The sequence below is a fragment of the Maylandia zebra genome, linkage group LG15, assembly GCF_041146795.1.
Source record: "Maylandia zebra isolate NMK-2024a linkage group LG15, Mzebra_GT3a, whole genome shotgun sequence".
NCBI classification, from domain to species: domain Eukaryota; kingdom Metazoa; phylum Chordata; class Actinopteri; order Cichliformes; family Cichlidae; genus Maylandia; species Maylandia zebra.
Genome location: NC_135181.1, coordinates 22,407,579 through 22,420,064, shown reverse-complemented (window position 1 = coordinate 22,420,064; position 12,486 = coordinate 22,407,579). Strand labels below are relative to the sequence as shown.

The following is a 12,486-nucleotide window of genomic DNA, read 5'->3' as shown; positions in this document are numbered from 1 at the left end:
GTTTTAGTAATGTTTTTAAATGGTTGTACAAAATGGGAAAAAACGGCAGGTGTATTGGCTGCATTTTTAGATAAATAGTTGTATATGTTTACAAAATGTACAATTTATATTTGCATTTCAAGTTATAAAAATTGACTCAACATGTCTGTGTTTTTTTTACAGTAAAAAAAATACTACTAGGATTTTAAGTTCTCTGTGTGATTTCAGATCAGTAATACTAATGCAGTATGTCAGTGAAAAAACAAAACAACTAAATTCAGTTGAGCTGAAAAGAATGATACCAAACAAGGCAAGGGGGAAAAATAAAATGAAACAATTTCATGGTGAAATACAAACGTAAACTCAAAAGGAGTCAAAAGTGGCCGGTTGTATTTCAGACCTCAGAGGGTTAATCCAACAAATCATGAAAAATTAGGTTTCAATTTTTGTTCAAGACAGTGCAGATTTCTGACATTTTGTGTAATTTAAGCATGTAACAATGATTTTTTTCTAACAAAAAGCAGTGGGAAACTTAATTTAGACTTCTGTTTGTAAATGAACCGTCCCATGTTGTGTAGCTTTCTGGATTTTATATTTATTGGGCTACATATTTAATATACAGGCTATACAGTACATAAGATCAAAACTCACATATTTTGTGTAACTAAAGTGTATAATTATGTGAGCTACAGACAATAATTAAGTTATAGACTATATTTATATGAAAAACGTGTATACTTACTGCATTTGAATTATTTTAACCACATGTAATCACCTGCATAGGTGTTTGAAAAAAAAAAGTCTTTGATTTTGCCACCCCATTTGATGTCTTTGCCACCCTCATGCCACCCTAAGAAAATTTCTCTAGATTCGCCCCTGAGTAAATGTACTTACATAACTATACAAGCACAAATCCTCCAGGAACTTGACTTTCATTTTCATAAGTTCCTTCCCCTGCGTCTTAAAACACGGAAGTCACGTGACCATTCAGTCGCTTTGCTTCCTGTTTACTTCGGGATAGGGGCAGTAACATCTGACAGCTAGCTTGTGTATATAAGCTATGTGTTTCCCGGTGCCGTCGGTTTTAACGCTCTGAAGATGTTGCGTTTGTGTTTTCTGCTGCTGTGTTACAGCGCGGCTCCGCTTACTGCGGCACCGACTGGAAGACGTTACCTGGCGAGCACAGGTGAGCGAGAGCCCCGAAAACCTCCACCGTTAGCGACTTTGCACTATTTATATCTTGTGTTACTCTCCAGGGACTCAAAAACTTATAGTCCTCTGAACTGTGCAACGCACAGCTTTTTTCTCTCTGATAGAATTCATGCAACAAAATAGAAAACATGAAATATAAAGGTGGGAATTTTCTTATCTTTCATTTAGACACAAGACATGGTGGGTTTGAATTTAGGGTGAATATTTCCAGTTAAAGTTATATATTATATATATTTGGTGAAAACTTTACAATTGAAGACTGCTATTAAGTTAATATACAGTATATATAAGCCTTGTAACTATGACCTCAGATACATTGAGCTCACAAATCAAAATAAAATAGTCACTGACGCTGACAGGGAAAGAAATGCTAGTCTGTAATTCTAGTATTGGATGGGCTTATTATTCTTCTCAATTAAATCAAGTGGTTTAAATTATTTTTTGCATTTACATTTTCATAAAAAAATAAAATAAAATAACTTTAAAAATCAAACAGATTTTTAATTTGGTTCCATTCTAATTTCTGTTTTTGTCATTCACAATCACTTCATCTGTCCAGGGAGGTTTTGGCACATCACAGACCTCCACCTGGACCCCTCCTACCACCTGACCCCAGACCCCAAGAAGGTTTGTTATTCCTCCAAAGGAGTTCCTGCCACCAATCCCGGCCTGTATGGAGACTTCCTGTGCGACTCACCTTTCCGCCTCATTGAGTCCGCCTTCACTAACATGGCATCGCTCACACAGCCAGAGGACTTCATCATTTGGACTGGGTTGGTACTCTGATGAGGGAGAGAGAGTCTTTATTTTAGCTTTAAAAGGCTTTGCTGTGTTGCCTTCATGCAAATTGTGGGTTAACACAGATTCTTTTTTTTCAGACTTGTGATTTACAGATTATAGAAACCATAGAAGTGTTTTTGGATTGGTTTCACATCCCCATCCTACAGTGCAGCAGCAGTCATGTACTTCTGTGTGAAAGTATGTGATCTGTACTTTTTGGGCTAAAAGATTGAGGATGTTTGTTGGAAGAATTTTTTTACTGTTTTATTAGTAATAGTAAAAACAGAGACGTTCGAGGTAGATCACAATTTTATATGGCCCATATTTTCTTTCTCAGATGTTGTAACAGCTCGTGTATATAGTGCCATTACCAATTCAAGATTTCAGTTCATCCCATATCTTGATTCATTTTCAAATAGTTGCAAAACTAAAGACATTTTTAGCTTCAGCTGTTCTTGACACATAAAATTAAGACTGATTATAACATTTTACTACTTAACATTACCGTAAGTTTAGTTCAGAGTATCTAAGAGTATGAAGACAACAGTACTCTCTTTATGGAAACTCAGACTCAGGGAAAAATATATTTGATCATATTTATATAGAAATCTTTCTATAATTGTAACATGTGAATTTTAGAGCGTTACTGCAGTCTGTTTATTCATCAAAATCACCCAGTGTATCAACCTTGATATATTCAGTTTGCAGCGTGCTCGCAGATACTGAGTTTCATGTAATTATACATTTAAAACACTCCGCTTGTGAACAATCTCTTTTAAAGCCACAGCTTTGGAAACCCCAACAAAAAGTGGTGGTGGTGTCATGTTAGAACTACATGTTCTTAACAGTAAGTTAGTCTTCACCTCTTATATAGTTAGGAGCTCGAGGCTACAGGAACCATTTCCAGTTTAACCACTAGTTCCAGTCAACACAGTCGATTATCAGTCCTGTTCCTCAAACCTGAGATGTTTTTATGACACATTGCAAAACAGTGACAAATTTGTGACAGTAAACCCTTTTGCACAACTCAGCCATGCTCAGGGATTTTCCTGTCCCAAATATATATAGAAATTAGTTAAAACGAATCAGAACTATTAAATAGGATTGATAATAGTATTGATATCATTAAAATCATATCGGTTGTTCATATCAGTTACATGAACCTGTAGCAAGAACTACCTTGCTACAGGTGTTCGAGGCTAAGTTTGATAAACATTCTGCCGAGATCTGTTTGTCCTTTTTTTTCTCTAAAGTCACATCATGCTAAGTTGTACACCATCAGAATTAATAGAGATTTTAATGTTTAAGTTTATTTTTTTAATCTTCTTTGACTTGTCACCAGTACCTAGTAGTGGTTTGGAGAGTTAAAGAGGTGACATCATTATGTTTGTGATTAGTTCAGAATTTCCATTGTCAAAAGTTTTTCTGTAAGAAATACACCAACCATAGATGCCTTCATGCGACTCAACAGGAAAAGTATCACTTCCTGAGATGTTATCTGGCTCACATCTCATTAGAAAAACCCACAATTTGTTTTCCTTTTGTGGGTTTTTTTGTGAGCACCACATGGGCCTCATCCATCACGTGATCAGAATAGAGTGCTGTGAAAAGTGTTTGCCCTCTTCCTGATTTTATTTTTGGCGCATTTGTCACATTAGACACAAATAACCTGAGTAAACACAAAATGCAGTTTTTTAAATGATGATTTCATTAATTAAGGGAAACAAAGATGACCTAATAACTGGTTATGCCTTTACTGCAAGAACTGCAGTCAGATGTTTGTCATAAGTGGCAATAAGCCTTTCACATCACAGAGGAGGAATTTTGGCCCTCCCCGCTTTGCAGAATTGTTTTAATTCAGGTATATTGGAGCAAAAAAAAAAAAAAAAAAAGAAAAAGAAAAAAAAAGGTATATTGGAGCGTTTCCGGGTGTGAAAACAGAAACATGGCAATTACTTTTTAATAGATGTTTAATGAAGTTTGATTGTCACTTGAGCTAAAATGCTGAATCTTACAATTTTATTTTCTCATGAATAAATAAATAAGTGCAATTATTTCAGAGTGCCTACTGAAATAGTACTGAATAAAATCATGCAATCCCAGTCAAGCACTGAAGCTCCAGGTCTGAGAGATGAGCAGAAGTTATCTACTCACTGTGAAAAGTAGCATTAAAGGGAGCTCTGCATGCTTTATAAGAGGTTAAAATAATTAGAGTGAACCAATGTCCACTACACTGCGATAGTGACACAGGATAAGTAAGCGTAGTTGTAAGCGTCAGTGTCAGCAGAATTGCACTCATGCACCTTTTTAATAATCTGCAGCTAATCAGCTAAGCCAGGAATTCATAGGCTTATTAAACGTGCTTAAGAGAACGGCTTGGCACTTAAAACTTAAAAAGACTCCCTGGGGTGGAGGATTAAGTTACTGTGCAAGCAGATTTGTGCTTTATGCTGTTGTTATTGGGCTTTGCAGCACAAGTTTGCCATTTCACTTAATGGGGAATCCATTGTACAGAGGAATTTACAACATGTTTGCAATATTGGACAAGCCAAGCATGCTTGGAACATATTCCAATGTTATGTAGAGGGAATTTAGTCCTGTTAGGAAGTTGGTGGGTTTTCCAGATTTCTGCTGAAGAAATGATGACTGAGCTGCTCCCAGTGACTTTAACTCACTGCAGTTACTGTTCTCACATTTTAATCTTCATTACTGAAGCATTTTATTGTAATAAGCCAAAACAACACAAGCCATGTTGTTTTTTAATAACAGACAAATACTGAATTGTTTTCTCCACCTTAATTTTTCCTTTTTGAGGAGTTCTAATATCATAGTTTTGTCACTGCTGTCAGGAAAACTGTACGATTAGAAATAGATAACGTCAGTAGACAGTAGATTAAGACTAAATCAGTAGGAAATCAATGACCTGATCTCATTTTAAATATTCTGCTATCATGACTGATCATTCAGTTGCTCTGTATTTTTTTTAAGTAGCATTTTAAAAAAAGTTAAAAAGCAAAGGTTGATCACCATTCATTCAGATAATTTAAGCAACCAAATGTTGGGATCACCATGTGTCTAGATGTCTTATTTTACTTTGTCTGCATTTCACTGCAAATAAAGTGAAATAACTGGATTTTATTTTCCCCTTTCAGTGACAGCCCACCTCACGTCCCTCCAGATGAGCTCTCTACAGACATAGTCATCCAGGTCATCAGTAACATGACCCAGACCATCAGACAGCACTTCCCCAACCTGACAGTCTACCCTGCAGTTGGAAATCATGACTACTGGCCTCAGGTGACTTTATACAAGTAGACAGCAAGCAGTATCTCAAGCTTTACACGGAGAGCAGTGATGATTTTTGCTCCACTAATGTTCGTCTGATGCATCAGGTTCTGGGGATAAAATGAGTTGCTGTATGAAGCATTTTAGTTTATGCTCCCATTTTTTTTGCAGAAGTAAATGAGGGAAGTTTTCTTATACCGACTATGAGCATGCTTTAACTCATTTATGTGGTTGGGTAACATCCATCAGTATTTTCAGTTTTCAAGGGTTTATTTTACAATAAGGCTCCATTTAATTTAACAGAAACACTGTGGTACAAGAATTACATGCATATAGCCCCAGTAATAACAGTGGGTGATACCAGCTGACGTATATGTGAGATGTCAGGTTGCATTTCACATTTTTAATAACCTACTTTTGGAATAACAATGTATCATTGCTCATCATTGTTCTTAGGACCAGATGCCAACCTCCACTAATGCCATCTACAAAGCTGCTGCCCAGTTCTGGAAACTCTGGCTGCATGATGACGCTCTGCTAACACTCTCACAAGGTACATCAGTCACCACATGTCAGACCAACAAATTCAAAACTTTTCTCTGCATTTTAAAGCTTCAACTCTTACTGCTGTACATTTAATGTAGCCTGACTTCTAAATGGGTAGGTACAGGGTATATATCAGCCCAAACTTCTGAGAACTGTAAAGTTCCCACATGAAGAAATGAGGAAGTTAGAAAACCACTGACCTTTGGCATGTGCTGATGAATACCCTTTGATCCAGCAAGTGTTGCAATTCAGGAAGTTAATGTAAAGTGCAACACGGTGTATGTAAAGGTTTGATGATGAATCAGTCAAGCTTTTTTGGGTAATTGCTCAGAAAATGTGAATGTAGTGGACTTCTCTCAAGCAAACCTTTGTTTGATTTGTGAAACAATCTGTGCAGTGAGCATGTGCAGTTGATTCTGTAAAACTGGAATAAAGCCATGCATAAAGCATGTTTTTCAAAAGCTCAGTGTGTGGCATGACGTTAGGTGTAGCCTTCATTTTGTTCCTTGTTCTGTTTTTGCAGGTGGTTTCTATTCACAGCTTGCTAAGCCTGGTTTGCGGGTTGTTAGTCTCAATACGATCCTTTACTATAGTCCCAATAATGTCACACAGAACATGACAGACCCTGCGGGGCAGTTTGAGTGGCTGGAAAAAACTTTGGAGAAAGCTGCTGAGAATCGCGAAAAGGTTTACAAGTTTCTACTGCAAACATTTTTTTGTCATATTAATCACCATAGTGATCATCATATTGATCTATATGGAAGATGCCGGATGGTTAAATATATCTGTGGTTAAATATGCCTTACTTTTCTCTGTAGGTGTACATCATAGGCCATGTGCCAGTCGGGTTCCTGCCCTTTGCCAGAAACATCACAGCTATAAGAGAGAACTATAACGAGAGGCTGGTCACCATCTTTAGGAAGTACAGTCATGTGATTGCAGGACATTTCTACGGACACACTCACAGAGACAGCATCATGGTGCTGCTGGACAAACAAGGTGTGAGAAAATATCAATCAGTTTCTTTAATAATGGAGTTTAATATGTTTCTTCCAAGTGCGGTATCACCTTTTTGTTTTTAAGCACTTGTCATTTTTAAAAATGTATCGCAAACCAGTTGTGAGCAAGCAAACTTCCTCTCTAGATAAAACGTGAAAAGACAGACAATCTGCTAACTTCCTTAATTAAGGAAAGGAATCACCGAAATTTTCTTATTTTGTTTTTCTCTTTTCTCTTTTTCTGTAGGTCAACCTGTGAATTCTCTATTTGTGTCACCGGCTGTTACACCGATCAAAAATCTTGCGGAGCTCTACTCCAATAACCCATCTTTCCGCATGTACTTGTACAACAACAAGGATTACACTATGCTGGTAAGGAGCTCTGGTCCTACTATCTGCTCATAACTCAATATCTTATTATTGTTCAGATTAAGCAAATGCCTTGGTTTTTAAAATGGTTTAAATATAAAACGAGCAAAGACGTATGCAAACATCTTTATGTGATAAAAGATTGTTGTGCACATTATTACAAAATCATGGCAGTTAGTCACCCATGAAAGTGTGGTTTAGTGATGTTTAGTAATGATGGATGTGGTAAAACTTATAGAAGGGTTGGGCCACCATCAGTTTAACTGCCAGAAATGCTGCTGATATATATTCAATAAATATACATTATTTGCAGACCAACCAAGGTTCATCTTGGACCTTAGATTTTTTTTATTGGCGTTCTAGTCATTAAATAAATGTGCAAAGACGTTTGGAGGTTTTAAAACAAAGAACAGGAAAAGGCCGTCAGCAGTCAGAAAAAACAAAGTATTCTGTCACTGCATATTGTAGCAATAACATTTCCCATTCATATAATTAAAAAAAGTCATAGTGTAAACCACAGGTGTCGAACTCCAGGCCTCGAGGGCCGGTGTCCTGCATGTTTTAGATGTGTCCTTGATCCAACACAGCTGATTTAAATGGCTAAATTATCACCTCAACATGTCTTGAAGTTCTCCAGAAGCCTGTTAATGAACTAATAATTTGATTCAGGTGTGTTGAAACATGGTGATATCTAAAACCTGCGGGACACCGGCCCTCGAGGCCTGGAGTTCGACACCCCTGGTGTAAACCATTAAAGGCAAAAAACAAAAATGTCCATCTGATATTCTGGAAACCATCAACTGAACACCTAAAGGCAGCGGTAACAATCGTAAAATCATTTGTTACATGAGCAATACATCTCTTAAACTAACAGATTGGCTGTGACAGGTTGGACAGATCAGTGGTACAGTTGGGAAAAGGACTTGCTATTTTGGGGACCAGTGAAATCCCGGGGAGTTTCACAATTAAAGCATAAAAACTTAAAAGGAAAGAGTGTAGGAATGCAAAAGAAAGCTGAAAACTGTTCAAGCTGGAAAGCAGATGACAAATTTAGGTCAAACTACAAAAGTCCCGCGCTCCAACACCTACTCTAACTTTTATCTCATTGCTCAAAAACAGAAGCCGAAGTCCTTCTTAATGATTTATCACGGTGTCAATCAGCACACAAAAAACTGTTTGTGGCATTCAAAAAGACTCAAAGACTTTTTTCTTTCTTCTCTTTCGCTCCCTTTTTTGGTGCCTTTCTCTTTCTCTCTGAAGGATATCTGGCAGTACTATTTGAATCTGACGGAAGCCAATGAGAAACAAAGATCAGACTGGACGCTTGAATATATCATGACTGAGGCTTTTGGACTGACTGACCTGCAGCCGCAAAGTTTACTCCAGCTGGGCCTGAGTTTTATGCTGCCGCAGACAAAAAGCTTTGATAAGTATTTTAACCACTTCATGGTCAGCTACAACGACAGCATCATCTGTGATGGAATATGTAAGGTCAGCCAGGTGTGTTCTGTGCTCTTTCTGGACCAGCTGTCCTACTCCAGATGTGTAACGGGAGATGAACGGACATCCACATGAAGGGTCTTTGAGTGATTTTTCTCAGGAGCCAATAAGACTTCAGTGTTTTTATGATTTCAGACATATTATATTTAAAAAAAAAAAAAAAAAGGGGAAATTCAGTGCACTGATTAAAGTCATAGTATAGCATATTTTAAATGATTTATCAATATTGAATTTTGATAATAATATTCTGAAGTATTACATTTTGCAAACTAGATGAATGAAGTCAGAAAAAGGGAAGCACCATATAATGCCTATGCTGCTTAACATATATTTATATATTTCCCTAAAGAAATGCAGGGATAACTTTTTTTTAGGGATATTTTTTTCACCTATTTAATTGTATAAATCTGCAAACATATGCAGATGGGGTCAGGACCAAAAGGTGATAGTAGATAAATGACTGACAATACAGAAAATACAGTCATTCATACATAATGATGATACTGAATTGCTGGTGTCTCATGTCTGTAGTCTCTAAGAACAAAAAAAACCCTCAAACTCGTCTGTGTGTTTATTCTGAGAGGGTGGAGGACGTTAATTGTAGCTCCTAGCTCCATCATGCAAGTTTATTCCATGTAGTCCTTGCACTAATCGATTACAGCCAAACTTTGGATTAAATGCTGCCAAATGTCACCTATCACTTGAGTTTATTGTGTTGATTAATCATGCATACTTGAAATATTTCAGAGGAAAATTTAAATGAAATCCTTTAGATCTAAAGAAGGACAGCTCTGCTGTAAATGAGGAAAAAGATTCAGCTGTAGTCTTATGGAGATGTAAATCCAGCTTTTGTTGGCTTACGTTTATATTCTTCTATTAGCTACAACTGATTAGTCAAATCTGGTTTTGATGTATATGTTAGTGTACCAGGTCACCAAAAAAAACTTTAATTGCATAAACTATACAAATTGCTCCATACAGGAACATTAAAGACATTCAGTTTAGTCACAACTTTCATTAATAAAATCACAAGATTAACATAAGATTTAAAAGTTTGAAAATTATGTTTTTTTTGGGGTTTTTTAAATTTATTTTGTTAAACTTTTTGATTGTCTGACAAATTCTGACTATACAAGACTAAACCTGTCACATTATCCATTCCTTAATGTTGCATAAACCAGGAGTTTATTCTTCTATTGAAACGCATGCTTTAAATTTAATACCCTTAAAAGAACACCGAATTATAAAACATGTACAGTAAAAATGTACTGTAAGAGAAATGTATCTACCCTGGGTAAAATGCGCATGAATGATGGCATGTTGAGCTGCTGCTTCAGAATGGAATAGCACCAGATGACTTGTCTTGTTACATGTAAGAGAAAATCTTGATTTCCTTTTAATGATTATTTTTCTATTAAATAAAACCCTTTATTCAAAAGTTCCATTGACTCTATTGTCCTTGTTTTCACAGGCAGGTTAATAGAGTACTAGCTGTTGCAGTTAATGAAATAAAAAAGAAGCTGAGCTGCAACTTTTAAGAGTGGCTAACTTGAAAGTGACACTTAAACTTGTGCTGGCTAGTTCATCTCTGCAGGAGGGGCGCAGGAACGACGGCTAAGCCCGGATGACCTTCATACTCCCTCCCACCATTAGCCCATGATTTTATTCTTCTCTTGTTCAAACTTTCCAGAAACTCCTCTTGTTTCTCAGCCTCCACTTCAAGCATTTGCCCCTCTCTTCTTCTCACCACCCTCCCAACTCTTTTGTCCCTTTTCCTCCCTCCTCCAATGTTGATTACACCTCTGCTAAAGATTCACAGCACTTTTTTTTTCAATCTGGGTTTTTCCTGGCTCAGATTGAGCCTTTGAGAGTAGACTACAATCAGTCTGTATACAATAAAAACAATGACTCTGTGTTACCTTATTTCACAGTAACATTTTTGAACTCCTGAGTAACTTTTTTAAGCTCCTCATAATTTCTCTTATATTCTGTCCGGAGTTTAGAAAATATTCTTGGGCAATGAATGTGTACTCTGTGTTATTGTTAAACCTTTCCCCCTCATGTGCCTCTTTGCCATTATTATTCCTGACCAACCCCTGCCTCCCCCCACTCAGTGCCTGACAGGACGTAACCGTGGAGACAGAGTTGGTGGAGAGCATGGCGATGGAGAGGACTCCATTGCCACGGCAACATGAGTACAGCTCCCAGTCCTGTGAATTCACTCTTTCAGTCACTTTTGTTGGCAGTTATTTAACTACTGAATTGCCAGGCTGATGAAGTCTGCAGTGGAGTATGCAACACTGTCTGAACTTAAGGCAACTAAAGGCGAGTTAAAATAGGAGATGATCTCTGAAGGGTTCAGTCAGTGGAATGAATTTCAATGAATTGGTGCGAGGTCACAAAATATATTCTTCTAAATTGCATTATTTATGTGTTGTACTTACCAAATTACATAATGTGTAAATTGCCAAACAATAAATAAATAAGATTCCCTCCACTGGGTATCAAAATGATCCCTAAGAGGAAGAAGAGAAATAGGAGACACCAAGAAAGCATGGAGCCAAGTACATCAGACTGTAGTCTGAGTCTCATAGTTTTGATTATAGTTCCCATAAGAGCCAAATTACTAGTTTGTGAAGGGAGTACTACACACTGCAATATGAAAGCTGTGTTTTCTTTTTTTAATGGCAACTTCTGTCATTGGAACAGCTTTTATTTTTCCCAAACAAAAATACTGCACAGCAGGAATGAGTCCTAAAATAATAATAACAATAATATCATTAAAACCAAAAAAATGAGTTGGTATTTCACAGTAGGCTGAATGATGTCGAAGTAAACTTTTTTTCACTGGGTTTTTTTTGTTTTGTTTTGTTAGATGTCTAAAATCAGGCCTGATTTCACATTTTGCTCTGCATCTGTAAGTAAAGATCAGCTGTTTAAGATAATCATGTAGCCATATTAATGCTTTAATTAGTAGAATTGTTGTTGCCACACTAACTTGCATTAGCCACTGGAGCAAAGGAATGAGGGCTGCTGAAAACCTTTGTTCTCCTTTGTAGGTTATTTCTAATTTCTGATTATAAACAAAATACTGATTTGATTCATTTCACTTTAAATAAAATCAAATACATAGGTATATATTTAAAGATATTATTTTTCAAAGTTACACACTAAGCATTGCATGTGTTTTACTATCTGGCTATGAAATAACACAAACATATATGTAAGATGAAGGTTTTGTGTGGCAAAATCACAATTATCAAACAAAAAAACCAATTTGTCTTTATAAGCATGCATCTTCCAAATAGAGATTGTGAAAGCAAAACTAATGAGGCTACAGAGTGAAAGAGGGATTCAATAGCTGAAAACACACAGTGGTGCAACTAAGCTGGTTGGCTGGTTGGTGGACTGTCTGTCTTCTTAAATGACTGTCTGTTTGGCTAGCTGTCCCTTTGGCTGACTGACCCACATGTTCAGGTTTGCATACATTTCTGCTTTAGTTCCAGTTGGCTGGCTGGTGGAGGCCCACAATCAGTTAATCTGAGGATTACTGTCAGGACAGTACAGCCATCCAACTGCCCTCTCCTGGGGAGCTGGAATCTCTCTGGGTTTATGTGTGTATGGTTCAGATCACCATTACCCTTCAGGTTTCCAAATCACTTAATCCCTTTTAACATGTTTGGGTTTTAAATGCTGTCTTTCTCTTTACAACCAGAGATCCCCCATTTGATTTTAATGGTTGCATATTTAGTTCTGTTGCATTATACTTGCTGCAGATTACTCTGGTGGTTGGTGATTTTGCTGGAGGAGAGTAAAT

The 12,486-nt window shown here is 36.9% G+C and overlaps 1 protein-coding gene across 1 annotated transcript; it reads left to right on the top strand.

Moving 5' to 3' along the window:
* The first annotated feature begins 965 nt into the window (after positions 1-965).
* On the top strand, positions 966-10,111 carry smpdl3a (sphingomyelin phosphodiesterase acid like 3A). Its single transcript, XM_004568405.6, has 8 exons — positions 966-1,165; positions 1,751-1,964; positions 5,124-5,268; positions 5,713-5,809; positions 6,326-6,489; positions 6,621-6,801; positions 7,048-7,172; positions 8,430-10,111. The coding sequence occupies exons 1-8, from the start codon at positions 1,078-1,080 to the stop codon at positions 8,742-8,744; spliced, it is 1,329 nt and encodes a 442-aa protein (XP_004568462.2). The 5' UTR covers positions 966-1,077; the 3' UTR covers positions 8,745-10,111.
* Positions 10,112-12,486: the final 2,375 nt, after the last annotated feature.